Here is a 21908-nt window from a genome sequence, read left to right as displayed (position 1 = left end):
TAGATTATTATAGTAATCTTACATAAAGTAATTAGCTTTTATGCGTCAATGTCTAAATGCAACTGCTGCTAATTGAAGGCCCATAAGAGATGTCAATGTTTCCTAGGGAGTTTTAATTCGGCTGAACACAGTGGCTTTACCGCAATTAGAGGCACAGTGGAATTCTACCTTTTGTGCACCTTTTGCTTGCCATCACACTTCACCTTCACACAAAATGTGACATATACCCAGGCCATGGCTTCTGCCAACTTTGTTGCAAGCCATTGGCCTACACACCGGATGAATTATTCCTCCCTGGTAACATGATGGTTTGTGCCATATTCAGCCACAATGTTAAGCAAGGGAGCGCTATTTCCAAAATGTCCACTCTTTTTGGCCTTCATTCCTTTCAAACAATGTCATTATCTTGCTTGAAGACAGTGTGAAGGCAATCAAGTTAACTGCTAACTATTTTCCTTTATCCAGATCATTGTAATGGATCAGTTTTTAATATCTTAATTTAATATGGCTCTATAATCAGTGATTAAAAGACACTGACAGATATTGGAGACAACTATTACCGAAAGGTGAGTCTTACATGACAAGAACATGTTATTTCCTCATAAACTGGTCGCATCTCTAGGTTACACGTGTTGGTAAATAACAATTTTTATATCAAAGTATTATTCCTTTTTCCATAGAAGTTTTGAATGCAATCGAGTGAGGAGTTTTATGTGTTCACTATCTTAGTTTGTGTGGTGTTTTTGATAGTGATGTCCATAATGTGGTGATGGCCATACAGCTAAAGGAAAAATGGTCTAGCATGCCTCATTTTCGGACTCAACCGAACACAAACAAATGACAAAGGAGATGCACCAGCCAAACAGATCAAATGACAATCCAATACTGCAACCAGTAAGGATATCACTGACACACCAAACACTCAGTTCACAGCGCTAATATCCAGCATTAGACTCTACTGACAAATCACAGTATATTGGTCTGGGGACCCCTCCCCTGGGGACTCCTTTACTTCCAATCTCCAAGGAGCGTAACCAGCAGTGAAATTACACTTAAACTGGTACATTAAACTTCCTGAAGTAAAGCAAACACATCTTTCTTGTAAACAATGGGTTTAAATGCAGTTATTTACTCAGTTCCAAAGAAGACATCTATGTTATTTAATACTGGCGCCATCAGTGGAGCCATTGGTTGTATTCAACAGTGCGTCTAACCATCCGCCTCTGTCTGTCATCGTATAAAACCCGCCCCGTGCAGGATAAAGGATTGTGATTGGTTCCTGGGTTTTTGGTGATTCAGATATGGGCTTGAATGGGATGGTGGCCAGACGGATCTGCAGAGCAAATTCAAATCTGCTCACAGATTCGTCTGGATTCACCCAATTACATAACATATCCAGATAATACAGAATGAATCGTTTTACAGAGTGTAACACTGGTTCAGCTATCACACCAAGTTATCTATCCCTGCCCCAAAGTAATTGTACAAATTGACTGTACATTCACCTAATATTAAGAAGAACATACTGCAGTGGCCATTAATTTTGCAACACCACAGCCATGTAATTGGTGAGTATATTGCACTGATATACTCAAAGTTACAGAGGCTACAACAAGCCAACAGAGAGATCATAGAAAGAGAGAGGATGTGAGTATTCCAGGAAAAGGACTGTGTCCTTACCGGTGGCTGGTGGCATGACGTTCTGCGGTTGCTGCTGCTGTTGTGGTGGGGGTAAAGGCATGGGGCTGGCAGGGGCCTGATTCATCTGCAAAAGGGCCTTACGGGGATCTTGCCAGGTGGTGGTCTGATCCAAATGGCTACAAATAAACAAAGAAAGGCGTTGAAAGTCAAACAAATGGCACGCTAAAAGATCAGGAAAAGCCATTCAGTAAAGAGTCACATTCATTGCACACGATATTGGATTAATGTGAAACCCTGTAAATTCATAATTTATTAAACATCATTATATCTTTACTATGGGAGCCACAGCGCTAATTTCAAACACATGGGGCTGTTTATTTTGCCCAGACAGGGTCAGCAAATGGGGGGTTTACTGCTGACACCTCACAGGAGGTAAGTCTAAATGCCGGATCTGCTTATACTTAATATAAAATCTTTCCTGTTTTGAATACGCAATTTAATTGAGTCTGGCTGTTTGGGACTTGACAAAGATCAATGCAACAGTGTTTGGTGCTGATACAGGTTTTTTTTTTAACAGACCTTGGTTTCAATGCAGTTTTAATTCTTCTTTAGAGTCATTTCAAAATATACTACTAGAAACAAACTAGAGCAGCTAGGAATCTTTTGAGAAACTTCTAGCTTGAAGTATAGATCATTATTTTGCACCTCGATCATTTACCTTCCTCATTTTGCCTCTGTGTTATTTTAGTAAAAGAGACACCACGTCATCACTGCAGTTTTTTAAGCAAGTAAAGTGGTTTAGCCTATTGTTTCTTTGAATGCCTTTGTTTGTGTAAATTGTAAACAAGTAAAAATAAATAATGATAGTATATGTAAATGTTAATGTTTACCTATATGTCTATGCTTATGGTTCTTAGCAGACGCTTCTGTCAAAAGCGACTTACAAACATTAAGCTACATTAACATTAAAATTAACAGTTTAAAGTTATATAGCCTAAATAGTAATAATAATAAACAAATACCAATATTAGTAATAGACTAAATTAAGTTTAACAGAATAAAAACAATAATATTTAAGAATTAATTAGTTATATATAATGTAAACATATAAGTCTTAATAAATAATAGAAAATTATAAATCCCAAACCTATCGCTAGAAAGAAGAGAAGCAGGTAAATCATTCCACGACGGATCACAGAAGAAAAGAATCTTGATTGTGACCTTGTTTGATGGAAGGTCGACATAGCAGACACTCAATATATTAGTATTATTACACTGAATATATTATATTATATGATCAGTATACTAATATCATCTTTATCTTACAATAGCCATTGGAAATTAAATTCTACATGCTGCCAAATTGATAAACAAATATGTCCTGAATAAAGAAAAAACTCTCCTTAAACTGCCATTTTAAATGCACTTTATAATAATAAACACTCTATTAGTGTGTGTCTGTCCCAGGTCTTTTCTCTGGGGGAACAGTCCTGGACACATTTGTGAGCATTCTGACGGCATGTCTAATTACTACTTTGTGGCTGTGTGTGGCTTGGGATGGGGTGGGGTGGGGGGGGGGGGGCATACAGGAAAGCCCCCCTCCCCCTGTGACCAGCCCCCCTATTCAGGGGGGTCAGGGTGGGGGCTCAACATAGGGGGTCCCTTTTCCTGGAAGCACTATGGACGCTGTGAAGTGTCAGGGTCTTTAACAATCTGGCGCCACATTTACAAAGCTTTCACCTGCTTGACAAAGGCCTAGACTGAGCAACAACCCACAAGCCCTACTGCTGCTTTATTTAGAGCTCAGAGCCTTCGCTGCAGACGTGTCTGGCCCCTGGCCACTGTTTTGCATTTCAGGCCTGGATTTCAAAAAAAATAAAACCTTTTCACATTACTATAAAGTAAACTCCCAAGAGAGGGAACAGATAATAATAGCACATAAACCCTAGCAGTATGTCAGCATGCGGTCAACGCAAAAATGGCAGAGACTTGAGTTTCCCTGAGAGATTCAGTTGAAGTGTTTATTCATGATTTGCAAGAAGTGACACTTGTGAATCACTTTCCAACTAGGATGGGCCTATTGCTCTCCCAGTGGTGAGTAAGACTGAGGGAGACAAGAAACTAAAAGAGAGAGAATGGGAGCCTGAGACCTGAGTCAGCATATCTGCCTCCCCTCCCCCATTTAAGCCACCCATTTTCAAACCCCCCTCTTGTTTGTGCTTTTACTGATCAAAGGACCAAATCCAGCCCTTCTCCTCCTTTCCATAAACCCTCTGCACCTCCCACAGCCAGGCAGCCGCCCCACCCCCAACCATATCACTCTCTCACACACACACATACACACATACACTGGCCCAGGAAAAACAGCTCCATCCCAGGCTGACTCTCTCACCAGAGAGGCCCCCTTCAACAGGGTCAGGAGGAGGAGGAGGGAAGGAGAGGGAGGAAGGGTTAATGAACAAAAAAACGAGAGAAGAAAAGAAAGAAAAAGGCATGGCGAGGGGGGGGGGCAACAGCAACTACGGAAGCAGTCGCTCAGAACTCCATTGGTTGACTGTATTGCAGTGGTCGTGTTACTATCCAAGAGCCCCGCCCCCTCCTCCTGCTGTTGGAAACTATGACACTCAATGAAAAGCAGGGAAGACAGGGGCACTGAAGGAAACGCAGGGAGAAAGACAGACCACACTTTCCTATTTGGTTGCATATTATTGTTTTGCTAGAAATCTTTTTTTTTTTGTGGGGGAGGGGGGTGGGGGTGTAGACTTCTGACAAGTCTGTGTGCTTTTTGCTCAGCCGTTAAGCAACCACAGAGATCAGAGATTCAACTGAGATTTTAATCAGGGAAGTCTGTGGAGACCAGCTCCAGGTAACTCCTCCCATCATACAGGTTTGCGTCTTCTGGTAGTTTACCCTGAGAAACACTTACGCGGAAAGTGAGAATACACTTCAAGAGCAGAATAGATTACTGTACCCCATAAATCCTAGCTGTGTGTCAGCATGCTATGATGGCAAAACTGGGAAAGAAATTTGAGTTTCTGTGAGGAGTTCAATTGAAGTGTTCATGGTGTCTAATTACAGAATTCCATCCACTAACTGAAGAGATCCACATTTGACACAAACTCAACTGTCAAACCAAAAACTACCAGACTGGTTTGGCTATAACAAGATGATTAAATCCATAAGAGGAGGAGGACACTCTAAAACCATCAAAACAGTGCTTCTGTGAAAAGTCAGAAAGGAGAAGAAAACTTGTGTCTATAGAATATCCTTCTGGAACATAACACACTTTTTTTCAGCAAAATTACCTTGACTTGACATGGTGCTACTGATCAAATTGGGTGCTGAGTGTATGGTTTCAACTCCTAGTCTATCTGACAGCTCAGTAACAAGCTAGTCTGGCAGCTCTGCCATGAGCTAGTTATGGTACTAAGTAACATGCCAAATGCAGCCAAACTGAAACAAAATTGAGTTTAATGGTAGCTATTGCAGTAGACATACTTCTAGCCTGTCTATAAAACCAGCAGATAGCTTTTAATCCAAACTGTCATAATATTATCACAATAAGTGACTTTACCAAACCATAAACCTCAACTGTCAACTGAAAATTCCATCAAAACATTCATCCACTGATTGCTGCATTTGAAAACTATTCAACATGTTTTTGTTCTTGAGCTATTAAGCTTTATAACTCTGTTCTCAATACTAAACACTAAAGCTTGACAAAATTAGAGAAACCTAGTAACTCTGTTCTTATTTTGCTTGAGAAATAAAACAAAATATTATGGCCCTGAAGCTTGTACATCATGAGAAATTCCTTGGAGATACGAAAACAAAAATATTCGCCTTTCCTCACTAACAATCATGTTCTTCCCATTTTCCTTCACCAGGACAAAAGCAAACCGACAACACTAAGAACATACAATTATTTTTCGGACGACAAAGTCTTTCCTTTCCGAACATGTTTTATGTAGGCCTACATACTCCTGATAAATATGATGTGAAAGGGAGATTGGTGCACCTGAAGGTAGGAAATGCATTGCTTTCAAGTCAAAATCACTCTTCTATCTTAAATGTTACTTGAGGCAACAGCCAACTGTGCATTTTGAATTCAGCGTTACATCTCAAGGCAGAAAAAGCTTTTAAAGACCGATCAAGGATATCCTAAAGGATACAGATATTAATTGGAAAAGTTTATCTGGGTCCCCTTTAAACCTTTTAACATAGTACATGCAATCATATGAGATTCCACTACAAAATAAGCATTTTTCTTAGTTAACAGTTGTCTTTTTAGAGGTCACTGATTAACCATTTTAACCACCTTTGTTTGCCACTTCTCCTCTCATGGGTGAAATCTCCATGCCACACAGCAAAAAAACATCAACTTGAAACAGCCAAATTACCAAGTATGACCCTTATGACCATGGCCAGGAGTGCGTAACGATCACTGTGGAGAACAGTTTGATACGTTTTTAGTCATGTAACATTCAGCGAGTAAGTCAGTTTTTCTGAGGCAATTCAGTTACAACTCACACAGAAGTTGAAGACACATTTCTCCAAAGTGGTTTATTTATTTCTAGAAACTCAAATGACTTTGGTTGCAATCTGGTTAAAAGAAAGACCACACAGCAGCATGCATGTGTTTGTGTTTGTGTGTCTCTGTTAGTACACAAATGTGTTTACTGGGCCTCCAGTGTTAGTGGATCACCTGGGTGTAACATGAGCTATCACCAAACTCACAAGATGGCTGGCTCCTGCTCCCTTAGCAAAGGCCCTGTTTATAAATAGGAGGCTCTTTAAAGCCCTTCTGCTGGGGTTACTCTCAGTCCAGACTAAGCGTCTGCAGCACTCCAATCTAAAGCAGACAGAGGATGTCCCCATGACCACACCGAATGGAAAAATACACTCAACAACCGAGGATTTATGCACTTCTGACCCTGCCGCGACCCCAAAAACAACAAACTTTTGAACAAGTCACCATGAAATTACGAAAAAACAGGAAACATTGCTGCATTCAGTGTTGTCCAGAATTATGAGCTTGTTCATATCGTAAGAGGACATCTTGGCCTACATCTAACCCTCTGTGAAATCTCTCTGTAGCAGCATGGAGAAGCTCAAACAACAGTGTTAACAAAGCAAATCCTGCAGCAATGCCATCCTGCAGTGTAGTGCAATCAACCAAATACTGCTTGTACCTGGTGGATTGCTCTACACAAATAAAACTCTTTCTTTTCTTACTTCCATACACATAGTCTAAGGAAGCATTAAAGCACTGAGATTAAGGCGAATACCCTCAATCTGTAAGATGATAGTTGCTATAGAAAATCTAATCAATACTTTGTTTTTGTTAATTCATTGTTTTGTTTCTTTTTCAGGAAATGAAACTTTATTTTTCACCATAGAATGGCATAAGCATTTTCACAAGTAGACATCAACTAGTCTCCAAATCACGCAATCTCTCCACAAAACGTTGGCATAACAGGCAGATGTTCCCCAGATGTTCGCTTTTAAAACATCTGGTTTTGAAAGCTCTCTTTTATCTATATTTAAGTGTAATCACCAATGTCTAAAATCAGCTGCTCACAGGTTTGACTTTTCTATGAAGCTGTGTCAAAACAGCCATGGAACAATCAACAGACGAATAACCTTATTTATTCTACATAAAACATGTCCAGGGCAACTGTTTTCAGATGATCATTCAACTGGGGGATGTGCATGTATAAAGTCTATAAAGACAGAACTCAACCCAACCACCAACACTACGTTCAGAACTGTCGTCACATGTAGAGACAGAGAGAGAGATACAAAAAGAAACCCAATTCACATTTTAAAAGATGCATCTTCAGTGTATCTCATAAATCTTCCTCCTCCCAGCCCTCTAATTACAGGCCATACATCCCAACCTCAGCCTCCAAAAGGGACTTCTCCACCAGTTCACTTGAGATCGACTGCAGTCCGGGGCAGTGTTACTCTTTCTCTTTCACTAACTCACCCACTCTTTCACGCTCATCCCACTGGCAGATGAGGTTACCAGATCTGCCTGGACTATGTGCGCTCGCTCCTACAGTGGGCCTTTGTTCCCCCCTGAAACCCGATCCCAGGGAGCCCACAACAGACACAGAGCCCAGCACCACACACCGAGGGGAAGCCAGACAAGGCCAGCCAGAGGGAGGCCTTCACTGTTTATTGAGACCAGACAGCAACCTGGCCATGTGTATTCCAACCACACTCGGGACAACTTAAGCCCATTCTCTGAACAAGATTACCCATGCGCATGTCTCTTTTCAAAAAGGTCACGAAATGTAGAGTGGTTTGTATTACAAGCTCGATTATTTCTGACAGTTTTTAGATGTTTTACATATGAGGAAATGAACACATAAAACTACACTCCGGGATGATGCACACACACACACTGGACTGAAAAGGTGCATCCAGCAATACAATTATAATCTCAGCATTTCTGTATGCTTACTACAAAGTAACAAGGAGTGAAAAAGTAATGGCTGTTAGAACTTATGCTGGAACAATAACACTATTGACGTTTGATTATCACCATAAGAATGCCAGACCCCAGTCAAGAAGTTAGATATCCAGTGAACCAATTGTGTACCATTTGCAAGCTAACTTAGCGGCTAGCTTGCTCAACCTCACTTGATAAGATGCAGAGAAGACTGCTGTCACTTCAGAGATGCCACTGATATGGAAACTGAGAGCATACTGCTTTAATTAAATGACCTCAGATTTACGGTGTGAATATTCATAAGATGTAATGTCTGTGTTTCTGTAGAAGACTCTGCTACATTCCAGGAGGAGGGGCATGCTGCTGGTAAATGATGAGGCCATATTTCTTGCTAGTCTTGACTCTTGACAGTATTTTAATTTCAAGAGTCAGCATAGATCAAATCAATGCTCATGGTTTCCACAACTCCACAACATTCCATGACTGTGTAATATGTGCAGCACCATAGTCTACTCATGTCCAATGTGGAATAGTCTGTGCTACTTACTTTCTGTGCTAGTGTTGAGTCTACACTACCCTTTTGAATGGAAGTGTAGGTCTATCCACTTTTTATCACAGACAATCCTGTTAAGGTAGGACTATTCATAATGGAGATGCAATAACTTCCTGTTGCTGTTGGAGTTTGAGTTGAGTGACAGACTCCAATCGGTTAAAGTATCATGTAGCTAAATGACGCAAATGCTCATGACTTTGACAACAATTGTCATGATCTATGACTTTCTCTAAACCACTTGATGTTCTAGTTAGTACATCCACTGTAGGAAAGTACAACTAAAATGTGCAAGCATAATAAACGTGAAAATCCAGAAAAAGGTCAACATTTGGTTCATTGTCTCTACGCTGACCAAATAACAACTTTTAGTTTTTCCAGCATCAGATTAATCACATATTTAGTTGTTATGCCAGGATCCAGTCACAGAAATATGAAGGTTAATGTCTCTAAATAGTTCAGTGCACTTCTGTAATGCTGCTGCAATTACCATCAGTGGACAAATTGAAATAGCCAAAGAATAAACAAACCAACTCACTTCAGAAAGTATCTCTGTCCCGAAGCGGTCTTTGCCATCTCCCAGCCAGGGGGCAGGGGCATGTCGTCTGGGATCTCATATGAGGACTGGCGGAGATGTTGTGGGGACGCCCCTGCTGGGGGCATGCCCATAGTGCCAGGAGTCACTGTGCCCAGCTGGAGGGAGGCTGGGGAGGAGTGTGCCCGGACGTGCTGTGGGGTTAGAGTACCCGCTGTCCCGGCATCAGTACTCGCCTGCACGCACACACCAAGAAGGGGAAGAGTGAGTAGGAAGTCATTAAAGTTAAGGGTTAACCAAGAGACCAAAGGCTTAACCACAGATCCAAGACACAGCAGTGGACAGATAGCCTATTTGCCTTTAAAGATGCTATCTTAACTTTGGGATGATCATCTTTATTGTTGTTGACATGAACTGAACAGCTAGGCCTCTGTGCAAAAATGTTTATGCCTTTCCATGCATTAGGCTTGCATGGGCCTACTGGACATATTAGTTTATAGAATTCAGCAGTGTAGTCTGTTTACTATCTAATCTATTTAAACCAGCCTATGATCACTATCAACAATAAGCCATAGTGATGCAATTTCAGAAGAGTTTGCTTGCAAACCAGTAACAACAGCCACAAGAACAGCAATAATAATAATAATAATAATAATAATAATAATAATAATAATAATAACAACAACAACAACAAAAACAACAACATCTTTACGACCAAAGTTTTCAGGTTGATTAGCCTATTTAACCAAGGATTCTTGTGGTTATTAGGCTAGCGGGGTGGTCTTACTTGTCTGGAGTGAGACTTGGGCTCTGGTGGCTTGAAGAAGGAGTCCGGCAGTTTCCTCATCCTCATGGGAACAGAGGGGGGTACAATCGCATTTTTCGGGTTCATTACGGCGTTGAAAAGAGCCTCCAAATCAGTCTCGGAATCACCCCGAACATGGACGATTTGGTGGCCGACAGGGGGATTGTGCTGGCTCGGATCCATAGTTCCAAAGACTGTAAAAAAGTTTTGTAACGGAAAATGTTGCTAGGCTAACCTGTATAAAAAAATATATATTAATATACTTTGTCCTTAAACGAAAAATATCAATCCACGATGTTGGATAGCACAGCAGCCGATTGTCAAAAGAAACCTTTTTAAAAAGGCAATTCAATAGTTTAACTGCTCATTCGACAGGTCTACCCTTTTACCGTCCGTGTTAACCTAGTTAAATAAATCCTGCGAAGTACAGGCTACTTTATTCGGCTATTACGAAAGGACGCAGCCAACTCATAAATGTAGTTACGCGCATAACTACATACTCTTGTAACTTCACTAAAACGCAAAAATTACAATAACTCAATATTAACTGAGTTATCAAAAACGATGCTTAAGTATCCGTTTCCAAAACTTAAAGACTCCGTAGCCGCGAATGCGAAATCACAGCAGTCCCAGTTCGGGATTTTTTTTACGCCCCAAGTTGGTACTAAACTTTGGGCAGGACATTAAACTTTGAGTCATGTGATCTGAGTCACAGCGAATGAGGCGTGGTCTCGTTCTGCTTGCAGCCAGGTCCCCATTTTACAAGAACTGTGTGAAGCTGTGTGACTCAGGATGCATGAAAGCACACAAAGTTCAAGTGATGCATATATTTTACGCAAACTATGTCTATTTTTGTATAAACATTGTGGTTGTTTGAGTCATCGTTCTATAGATGAAAAATTACTTTTTTCCCCCTGTTTTCTCCTTCAAGTGTCAGCATGCCTGCAGCCAATTAAGTTACAATATGGTGTAGGCTTATAGGCCCTATTATTTTATTTTTTATTTTTATTGTGTTTTGGTGGATTAATTCCAAACTACTTTTGAGAACATTGGCATATCCATATTCATATTTACATTGTAATTCCAGAATTTGTCCAATGTCTTAGCCTAACATCCCATGTTTATCTCGGCTGTCATTAAACAAAACCAACAGAACTGCTCTTTAACAGATTCCCTCATCATGAATGAAGTAATAAATTGTTTTTCTTTCTTGGCTGTGTCATACTAAAGTAGTTCCATGCAGCTCCCAATATTGTTATGCTAATGCCTCCCTTCCATTGAGATATCGTTTGATCAAGACACAGCCCCATGTGGACACAGAGACTCTGCAGCTTTCCCATACTTTGAGTGACTGAAAGACTATTAATCGCCCTCTCGAATGGTAGAGGCATAAAGAATGGATCTCAGAGGTCAGATCTTGCTCTATATTGAACTAAATTGAAATAAAACTTGGTGAACATGAAACTGTATATAATGATGCTACAGTGTAAATATACCAAACCGCTCATGTCTAGTCTGTTGAGGATTTTTGTGATCGGCTACATGATGAAAAGATTTGTTGTATTTAAAGGGTAAACAATGATGGATGACATCACTTTTGTTTATGTTTCTTTGCAGATGCTTTTGTCCAAAGCAACTTACATTTGAACCCAAAGACCAACCGAAACACACCACAAAGGTAGCTCACTCCTCCCTTCCGTGCCACCCAAGAAACTCCACACAGTGTTTTGTTATTGTTTGGGGGACAGGCTGCCCCCACTTTGTTTCCAGTTCACTGAGCCAGGGCTGTGTAAGAAGACCGTTTTTTTTTTACAGTGTTCTCAGAGAAAGGAGAGCTGAGCGTGAGGAGATATTCTCGCGGTGTTAGAGAAAGTATTAGAGCCCATGTGTTAGAAATCGCTAAGCATGGTTTACCCTGCCTTCAATGAAAAGAGGGATAAAGTAGGTTATGTTCTTTCATTCCCACCATGTTCAGTTATAGTATTTTAACCTCGCACCCTTTTTCATTTTGCTCAACATTATATCCTTAGTCTGTGCTCTGGTGTGCATGCTCAAATGAAACAACTTTTTTTTATTTTGCTTAAAGGAGAACATTTTTTGAGCAACGTTGCTGGTCAACCACCAGTTTCATGTTTTCTGATTTGAAGGTCATGAAACTGTGCCTACTGATGATTAAAGTAGCCTACTTTAAATGTTGGTCAAAGTTACCTTGTGTATCATCAGCTTTATACTTTTTGTTGAGTTCTTGTTCTTGAGCATGTTCTTGTACCTTGTTGACAATAAAAGAAGTGGCTCTGATCAATTACAGTCAATAAAAGACTTTGCTTCAGGAGCATGGTAAGGAGGGATTCATTTAGGCTGCTGAGTTCAAATAGCTAATCTTTCTCCAGAATGAAGGACTCTACCTTTAACTTTGTTTTGTTAGAGGTACCTGACTTGACCAGACCTGATATATCAGTGCAAAGGAGACCAAAAGCCGTGAGTGGTACTGTCAGACAGTTCCCTGCACACTAACCCACTGGCCTGCAAATTAGGACTAAATCCAGTAAAAAGGGAAAACCTTCAAGACCCTATTAAAAGACTATTGAAAGTGAATCTACTGTCTCTAATTTCTACCCCTCAAATGAATATAGCATATTCCACTATATCCTTCAGAACTCAATAGCCTCAAATACATTTGCACAAATTAAAATGATGTGAGAGAAAAGTAATTTGAACTTTGACTTGTCAGGGTGCATTACGTTTCAAAACAGACAATGGTAAGTGTGTCATGGTTATATTTTGATATTCCACCATAAATAATGTAGCCTACTGTTGCAAAAAAAAAAAAACACAATCTCAATGTATCTTATTTGAGACAAAGAAACCAATGACATGAACTTTAGTGCCGCCTTGTGGCGAGAGCTTTTTTGTCAATAAACTGGCTGAAAAAGTTTGCCCAGATAATGATCTCACTTCCTGTTTAACTATAGAGCCACCTAGAGGTTTCACTTGAGAACTTTCCAAGTTTCACTAGTGTCATCCTTGTAGCACATTATAATTGAATACTTGAGGTGTGTTTTGATATTTGAAAAAAAAAAATGACAAGGAAGTGTCATAAGGAATTAGATTCTATCTCACATTACTTCACACAAACAAAAGCTGCAGATGGTTCATTTTTGCAATAGCAGTTATCCAAATATCCATGATACTGCTTGGCTGTGTCTACTGGCTCACACTTGAAGGGATCTAGTTTTAAGCATGCAATGGGAAAACCTGATTCAAATTCAGCGCTTAAATCGGGCATGGTTCGTAACAAATTACTCAAAAAACCTTTACTTACATCTGATGATTTCAATAGACATTAGTGGCTTTCTTGCATTTTCTCATCACTTTCCAAATAAAAATCTATAGGCACTACACTACATTCAACATACTCTTTCCATAACAAACTTAATGATTACAAAATATCATAAAAACATTAAATCAACAGCTAAACATGGACATATCCATCAAAAATTAAAGGAAAATATATAAATGAGAAATGACATTTTGGGATCACTAATCCTTAAACCGGTTTTGCAGGTCAGATCATAAAGATTTCATCACTTCAAAGCAGGTAAACCAATACCAGATTCTTTAGTGGTACTTACGCTTCCTCCACCACTTATAACAAGTCAAGACAAGCTGACCAGAGGCAAAGACCCCACTAATAACCTCTGCAAGAAACCTTCAATTGTCTATGTTGCAAATAATCTCATTCTAATTTAAGCAGTTAGACAATATGAGATGCTCAAAAATTGAATTGGGTTTTCAGAACTCTAAACAAATTGCTGAAGCACAAGTTACTGAAAAAAACAAAGTTACTTGCTTCGCAGCAATGCCCCTTAGCACCTTATTCTAAATGGATCCTACGGCCTCTAGGGGCGTATTGCTTAAAGTGTTACGCACAAGAAATAATTCTATATCAGGATTCAACATTCTACTTATAACCTTAACATAGACCAGTACTCCAGGTAAAACCAAAGATTTAGCAAACAAGAACTGGTTTGGGGTTTGACAACCTATACAAACCTGCCTTACAGGATGAGAAGCTGAGGCTGTAGGAAGGCAGTTGTATACGATGAAGTAAACTCTTACAAGGTGAGAATGTAGCAGTAAGTCATCATCACTTTGACTTCTTGACCTTGCTCATCCAGTGGAGTGAGTCTATCAATGACAGATTTATTTCCACTCCCAACAGTCATACTGAAGCCACTTGCAGGAACACAGAAAAACATTCACACATCTCAGTAGCTGTGCTGTTCAGAAGTTTTTTATTATGATATATTAAATAACAGTATAAAAAATATAACTTCATTGTACTCATTGAAAATTGCAACAAAATTGCCACTGAACTTTTTTACGATACATGAAACAAATTTCAAAATGAATTTAGTGTTATTTCTAAAAATAAATAATTTAAATATATGTAAAATAATCTGTTTAATTATCATGCAAAACACACACAGACATACATACAGTATATAAAGTGCTTGAGGCCTGAACCATTGTAAGGACTGCCGAATCCCAGTACCAGTAGCATTTGTTCGTTGGGGATCAATGGGCATTGGATGCTGTACTGAGCCTTCTCTGGCCAGAGTTTGTTCTCTCTCCATGCTTTACAGATACGTTTTGCTAAAATGGAGAGTACAATGTCTTAGCATGGACAGATCAACCAGAGAATTTTAGGGAAATTAAAATGTGCAGTCATACTTACATGTGTGGCTTCAGTGTGAAAAAGTCTTTTAACTGACGGGTTGCCTCCAACCACATCTGTAAGCAAGAGAGCCACAATACTTAACAGACCTTTGGGAATGCTATACTTCAGTTATATAAACAACAAGAGCACATTAATGTACACCATATTGATTGCATCTCACTATTTACTCCCAATATTATACAAAGTGATTGCCGAGATGTAGTTCTTCCATTGTAATCAGTGCTATGGTTATAAATAAAGGTGACTGTTTGCTATGGTGTACATGATGATCCCTAAGAAGCTGCCATGTGGTTGGTTTGCATGGAGATGTTAGTGCCTATGGTGTATAAAGTTGTATAAATGAATTGCTGTGGTGTTTATGGATGGTTGCTATGGCATACAAAGTAGTTGCTAGCATTTGTTCTGCAATTGTAGGTAGAACAGTTGTTATGATTCCATTACATGATGCTTTTTTAATCTGTGTCAGATCTGTGCAACTGGTAGCACTTCATGCGGTGTAAGGACAGTATAGTTACATTGAAGCCGTTGGTTGAGCCTGTCCAGAGACTGCTGGACTCTCTGCTCCTCCAAGGACAAGCCACTGAGACTCAGGATAGGAGCGTACTGAGGTGGCCCCATCCTCTGGCTCGGCCCTGAAGACATGTGACATGGTCAGATTGTCAGTGTCCACCAATAGACCACAACCAGGACTGTTAAAATTTACATGGGAAAGGAACCATCAGAACAAGTTAACTCAGATTATTTAATAACAAGTGGTGACATTTAACCACGGTATCAGTACACTAACACTTTCACTAAGGTGGTGTTTAAATGACACCACCACTGTGAAAAAATGCCTTTGGCATACCTTGATCTTGAACTTTACTTGGCAAAGGTATCGTCATCAGAGTTGCCTGTGAAACACAATACATCATCAAAACAACAAGGCACAATGTAACTTCTAAATTCAGATAGGTACCTATTACTTTGTAATTGTACTACATTTATTTGCATCACTGATATTGCAATTGATATTGACAGACATTCTGAAGGTGCATAGAGTTAGAAAGAGCAGTTAATGTTACATCAACTAAGGAACGATGGGAAAGGAGACCAAAGATTCAAGATTCAATACTTAACTGCCATCATGATGACTCTTAAAGTGATCATATCAGACATTTTTGTTCATGTTTGAAACATAAAAAACCACACAACTGCAACGTGATGCCAAAGTGAACTATCTGATCGCTACGGCAACTGTGCCAAAGTAATTATGACAGAGTGGGGATAGATATCTATTGCAGTAGGCCTCGGGATCAGCAGTTTTATCCTGACAACGAACTATACTGGAAATTGAATAGCTCCACACTGTAATAATTTATTAACAACCTATTTAACCATTTACTACACCAACATCATGGAAAGGTCGTCTTTACCAAGTAGCTATATATGTTGAATGTTAGGCAACATCCATGATATATTTAGCTAAGATGTTAGCTTAATTAATTACATTTTTCAGTGGGAAGGTGACATGTTGCTATTGTTTCAATGAAAGGCATGTCAAGGATTCAATTATTCTTATTTGTCACATACATAGAGTTACTGTTGTAAACATGTAGTGAAATAGCATTTAGCTGCTCAACTTTCCTGTAGGTGTCTAATTATAAGAATAAAGGAAGAAAGATTTCGAAGGAATTTCATAAATACCTGGTTGGGGAAGCAGAGCTTCTTATTTCCTGAGCCAGGGATCTGGAGTGTGTGTTGTACCAACATCTGCTTTTTGCTCCCGTTACCCTCTGGCATGAACCGTCTCACAGGACGCCTGCCTGGTTCAGAATGAATGAGGGAGACTGGATAATGCACACTGAATGTTTGCAACATGATTTCCCCAGTCTACTCTATCCCCAACCTGAAGCACACCACTCCACAGTGTTGTCCTATGTTCTGTACTGTACATAGACTTTAAAAGGTTCCGTACTATATTCTGTTCGCAGAACCCCACCTTATGTATGCATTTATTTGTCATTGTGATACTTCAAGGAATATTTACTGGGGTATTTTTTTCTATGGCCAAATTAATGTTGTGGTGTTGAGTATTGTAGGCCTAATGTGATTTCATTTCCTTGTTTTTCCCCATAGAGACCACAAATACAGTGGTCTACAGACTTAAACAAAGACTCAATAGACTTGATCTGACTAGACAGGACCTGTGTTCTCACCGACACACCCAGTGGAATTAAGACAGCCACCTCCTATCCTATGGGCAGAGTTGTTCTCATTACCCCTTGGTCCAGCATTAGAGATAGATACACGTCAAAGCACAGCACTACCCACCCTTTAACTGCTGCATCTGCACTTAGGGGAAGGGCGTGCCATCCCCTTGAGAACAGTTCTCCAATTTGCTCAGTATCCAATTTACTGGCTTCCCCTGATAATGTTTATAACTGTGGATTGTCTTCATTCATTGCTTTTATGCCTTTTCCATTACCCTTGTTTTAAGAGTGAAACAGAACAGAGCAAAATCAGTACATTGCTTCGAACATAGACCTTACCATTGAAGGGGGAAAGATGACAGCCGCCCATTCCTGCAAGTGATCGGACATCTCCACTCATACAATCATCGCTGAGTTGGGCCAGGCTGGCACAATCTTGAAACACAGTTGTCCCCAAAATATTATAAGCAATTACCCGTAAAACAAACTAGTAAATACAAACTGAACATCTGTGTAAATGAAAATTAAATATATGTAAATGTAAAGATGTATATAAACATGCAGTACGGTTCCAAACTAAACTCTGTTAATTTCTCCTCAGAAAGCAACAAAAAAAATATTTAACTTAAATTAAATAATTTCATTCATTAAAGCTGCAGTTGGCAAGATTGTTTTGACCATATTCACTGAAACCGACTCTATGCTCCGACAGAACAACATAAATCAGCCGGTTTTAGAAAAAAAAAAAAACGCACTTCTACCTCCACCTAGAGCCTGTTATTTGTTTTGCAAAAATCCACAGCTCCCGGTTCTTCTGGTTCAAACAGTCTGGTGCGTACTGACGAGGACAAACTCAATGAGGGTGCTCGGTGGTAGTGGGGGAGGGGCATGAGAGTTGTAAACATTCAAAATTTTGGCTAAGTCCCCTCAATCTGTCAGACTTGCCAACTGCAGCTTTAATATATTTGATTTCAAGGGCAGCATGGTACAAGTGGCCTTGAAGTTACCTTGGAAAATAATGTCATCTTTCTTACCATCTTTGGTGGACAAGGCACTTCTCACCCCACTCCAAAGCTGTGATATTTCATCATCTGTAGGTGTGCGGTTCAGACAAATGCCATTTTCTCCACAAGCTGCCCCACACCTCCTAACATTGGCATGGTGGCCGTGTTGGCTGAAGGAAACTCTGCCCTTTGCCAAAGTCTCAGATGAGGAGCAACCATACGGGGGAGGGTATGGAGCAAACGTAGCACCTTCATCAGGCGGAGGGCCAGCATGGCCATCTGGGTTTGGCCTGTAGAGAGTCTTGTCCACGGGAAGGACCGACCTGCTATGCTTATGGTCATCAGCGTACGCAGCCTTTGACGAGCTGGCTGGCAGCCTTCGGTCAGACACCTCGGGCCTAGGAGGGGGGCAAGGCACCATCATCTTCCTTTGTTGCTTGATCATATGGCTGGCCTCATTGGCCGACTGGGGTCTCAAGGTAGTGTCCTTCCTGACACGGGAGGAAGCGTGTCCAGTTCCGCCCCGCGCCGACCGTGCTCTCCTGGGAACTTTGGGGACACCCAAACACAAATAAGCTCTCTCTGTCTTCAGCCCCTCTTGAGGGGGGTGTTCCTGTGGTTTGCTGTCCTGTATGGCAACATCTGCCCATGCCTGTCTGGCAAACGGACATTGAGGGCCAGGCGAGTCCGTGGAAATGGTGTTCACTGCTTCAGCGTGAATACCAGCTGTTTGGTTCAACCCCTGTTGGTAGCCCACTTGTAGTCTACTTTTAGTCGATGTTGACTCGCTAGTGTAATTAACAGTTTTATCATGGTTTTCGGCATTGACTTCATCAAACCAACGCAGTTTCTTCTTTACCATTTTGCCGTTTTCTGGCTCCTTCGTTTTTCCTCTCATCAACTCCAAACTGTCTCTGAGAGACAAAGCCATGTGCTTTGTGATGATCAAATGGCCGGAGTTGTACAGATACTTGGTTTCTTCTGCCCCATATTTTGATCGTTTTTTAAGGATGCTTTTCATAAATCTGACGTCAGCGGCCACAGACAGAGGATATACAGTCACAGTTCGGGAAAGTCTTGCATTTGTTTCTTCTTCGTGCATGGTATCTGCTTGTGACTGTGGCTTATTTGACTGATGTGAGTTTACAATTTCATTTGTTTGGCTGTCTGGTCCTGACACTCTGTGAGAGATTGCATCTGTGACAGGAGTAGCATTATTGTGAAAGGTATCCCTTTGTTTACAGATGTTTGAAGATGTCTCTTCGACCTGTGTGGCGAACTGATTCTCAGACTGGTCTTCCTCTGGAATTTTCAGCTGTTCTGAGAGTGTTCTGCACTCCTGTTCCCAACATGTAAGCTCTGTGCATCGAGAACCCGGACAGGCTGACGTTTTGCCATGATTGCTAACCACAGCTTCTTTGTGTAGCTCAGCAGTTGTAATAGTTCTATTACAATTATGATGTGCGGCAGAGGCTGGATTATCCTCCGTTCTCATCTGAGCACCCAGACTATGGCGGGCAAATATGTCCTGTTCCTGGGTGTCCTGGGATGAGTCTTTAAGGTTGTGGTGCACTATGGCTGATGTGAGGCTATGGAGACTCCCAATCTCTTCAGCAAACTCATCTCTCAAAAGAGAGTGCCCCTCAGAATAGTCAACTTTTGTTGAAGGTGGAAGAAAGAACTCAGAAAGGCGTTGGTGAGGGACAATAACCGATGATGGGCATAGTCCGTTGGGGTACGACTCTGGTAACGGTGGGCTGTCTTTCTCTGAGGTTGCCGGTGAAGATTGAAAACATCCTCTATACTTCGAGGGCTGCCTGTGTTTAAGCTCCTCTATCTCCAGACTGTCCTGACTGGATAGGCTCTCAGTTGGACTAGGCTGATTGGCATGTTCTTCCTAAAACAAATAAACAACATGTCAACTCTTCAAAATATATGTAGTTTGAACATAGTTTGTGAAGTGTATTCAGACACAATGTTAAGACAACACACAACTAGCTGGAATGCTATGGGCTGCTTCTACAGACTACTGTTTTTTAAAAATCAAAAGCAGGTCAACATCTGAAAGAATCACAGTTTGCTTTCCTGAATTTTCCTAAACATACAGACAGTAGAAAAACAACATAATATAACACTCTACACACATCACACACACTCTGCTCTTACCTTTCAGACTATATTCCTATATCTTTAAGGGCCTTATACATATCGGGGGTTAAGATGGATTAGCTATTGCATAATGCTGGTCTGCTATGATTATCTGGTTAACTACAACTGTATATTAGCAGTGTGGATGAATACAGGATCTTTTTTCAGGATCATACAGGATCTTTTTTTCTTAAAAATAACTCAAAGAGCATACCCAAGGGTGAGTGGCTTCCCCATCATTGAGCAAACCCTGGGCCTCCTGTAAGTCATTTAGAAAGAATTGCTGACTGGTTCTGTGGTTTCTCTGTCTCTCTTCCTGCTTAGTGTTGGCTTCTATGGCCAACGGCTCTCTCTGATGTCCAGCAGAATTGGAAAATGTGTGAGGCCTTGGGGTAGGGGTAAAATTTCTGTGGAGAAAAAAATAAAAAATAAAATATATATATAATATAATTTGCAAAAGTAATATTGACACTAACTTTCTAAATGTAACAATAACACAAACAGGAAAGGCATGTGTTGGGAAAACACTGCTGTAAATGACAACCATGATGCAACATAATAAAAAACAAAACCTGTGCCTTTATGCAAAAATATGTGGGAAAATTGTGCTAAAGGCACAATACCTTACCTGCCCGTGGAGGTGTTGCTACGTAAGGCAGAAGGTTTTGCATAAGTTCCACGGGCATTTATAAGACTGAGTGCTTCATCCATATTTATTGCCTTTCTCACAAATGCTGAAAATGTGATTGATTGTCAGTTTGTTGGTCCAGAAACGATCATAAAGATCAAGGTATGGGAAAACACTAACAATGTGAGCACAGGTTGATAGGACTGACCTGGCCTCCTCTGAGAAGGGCGTATGTGCGCCCTCTGGAAGCGCTCGGTAGCTTCCTGCATCTTCTGCTTGCGCAGCTGCAGGATGTTCTCCCTGATCCTCTGCTCCTGGACATCCCACTGTCTCCTGCGGTCCTCCAGAGCTCTGATGGAAACAAGGACAGACAGCTGTACAAACCCTCATGGTCTAAAGACCAATGTGAACACTGATATTAACACTCAGATTAACTGATTTATGGCCTTTCAACCAGGGAATGATTTGTTGTTTATGGGTTTAGAATATTGCATTTTATCAGAAGCTATCTTGCGTGGTCTAAATGATAACACATTTACTGGAGAGAAAAAAATGCAACAAAAAAACAAAAAGTCAACTTACTTTCTGCGTCGGCTGGTCTCTGAAGAGAATTTATGTACACGGGCTCTGCAGGCCCTCTGCTCTTGCAGCAACATTTGCCGCTCATTTTCAAGAGCCCCATCATAATCCATCCCACCGTTTCTGATGTGTCAAGTCAAGGATGGTCAACAAATTGTGGTTCATTTGCAGACACAGGTATATTGCGGTCCTGATGCATGGCTATTACATCTGGCCTATGATCATAGAATAGATATTAAAACGAATGCAATACCAAAAAATGGCGATTTTGGTTTAAACCTAAAAACTTTTACAGAGACAGTTTTGTCACAGAATTACCTATCATATGACATGTTCACTATCTTAATTCACCCACAGGTAGACAAGCACACGAAGGGGCGGAGGCCATGATTACCCACTGTAACAACGCCTTTTCAAACAGGACGATGACAGGTCAATGTATGAACTCAATGAAGCTTGCAGAGTTTATAGTCTTTGTTGCCTGACGACAAACGGATCAAATAAATTTTTCTTGAAGAAGGAATGCATATCAAAGGCCTTTTTTTCGTTAGAAGCGTTTACTGCGAACATGAGCTAGCAGCAAGCCAAGTTGAATATTGTTGGGTATCAGCTGAAGCATCCTCAGTCT

The 21908-nt window shown here is 40.5% G+C and overlaps 2 protein-coding genes across 3 annotated transcripts in view; both read right to left on the bottom strand.

The window, feature by feature from the left end:
* The window catches only part of yap1 (Yes1 associated transcriptional regulator), a 29409-nt gene extending 18772 nt beyond the window's left edge, over positions 1 to 10637 (bottom strand). Inside the window, exons 1-3 of one of the 2 annotated variants that reach the window (XM_076282589.1) lie at positions 9971 to 10637; positions 9187 to 9419; positions 1681 to 1817 (exon numbers count right to left, since the gene is read on the bottom strand). In XM_076282589.1, coding sequence (XP_076138704.1) covers positions 1681 to 1817; positions 9187 to 9419; positions 9971 to 10171 — 571 coding nt within the window. In that variant the 5' untranslated portion in view covers positions 10172 to 10637. The remainder of the gene's footprint in view (positions 1 to 1680; positions 1818 to 9186; positions 9420 to 9970) is intronic. The other variant, XM_076282588.1, reaches the window with a different exon arrangement.
* A 3870-nt stretch (positions 10638 to 14507) lies between these two features.
* cep126 (centrosomal protein 126) lies at positions 14508 to 21484 on the bottom strand. Its single transcript, XM_076281704.1, has 11 exons — positions 21284 to 21484; positions 20910 to 21052; positions 20702 to 20807; positions 20288 to 20480; positions 17956 to 19822; positions 17261 to 17356; positions 16416 to 16534; positions 15577 to 15622; positions 15245 to 15361; positions 14727 to 14782; positions 14508 to 14644 (listed from the first exon to the last, which is right to left on the bottom strand). The coding sequence occupies exons 1-11, from the start codon at positions 21391 to 21393 to the stop codon at positions 14567 to 14569; spliced, it is 2931 nt and encodes a 976-aa protein (XP_076137819.1). The 5' UTR covers positions 21394 to 21484; the 3' UTR covers positions 14508 to 14566.
* Positions 21485 to 21908: the final 424 nt, after the last annotated feature.

Source organism: Alosa pseudoharengus, unplaced genomic scaffold, assembly GCF_046254945.1.
Source record: "Alosa pseudoharengus isolate Yale_2024_CS ecotype anadromous, Long Island Sound unplaced genomic scaffold, YU_APseudo_1.1 YU_APseudo_1.1_scf_13, whole genome shotgun sequence".
Lineage (NCBI taxonomy): Eukaryota > Metazoa > Chordata > Actinopteri > Clupeiformes > Clupeidae > Alosa > Alosa pseudoharengus.
The sequence above is the reverse complement of the archived record's forward strand: the minus strand, read 5'-3'. Positions and strand labels throughout refer to the sequence as shown.

Coding starts and splice junctions, on each gene's coding strand:
- cep126 (XM_076281704.1), bottom strand. CDS start 21,393: ATGGATTATGATGGGGCTCTTGAAAATGAGCGGCAAATGTTGCTGCAA. Junction 17,357..17,955: donor TGCCTTGTCCACCAAAGATG/GTAAGAAAGATG, acceptor CTGTGTTTCAAG/ATTGTGCCAGCCTGGCCCAA. Junction 15,362..15,576: donor AAGTAAAGTTCAAGATCAAG/GTATGCCAAAGG, acceptor ACATGTCTTCAG/GGCCGAGCCAGAGGATGGGG.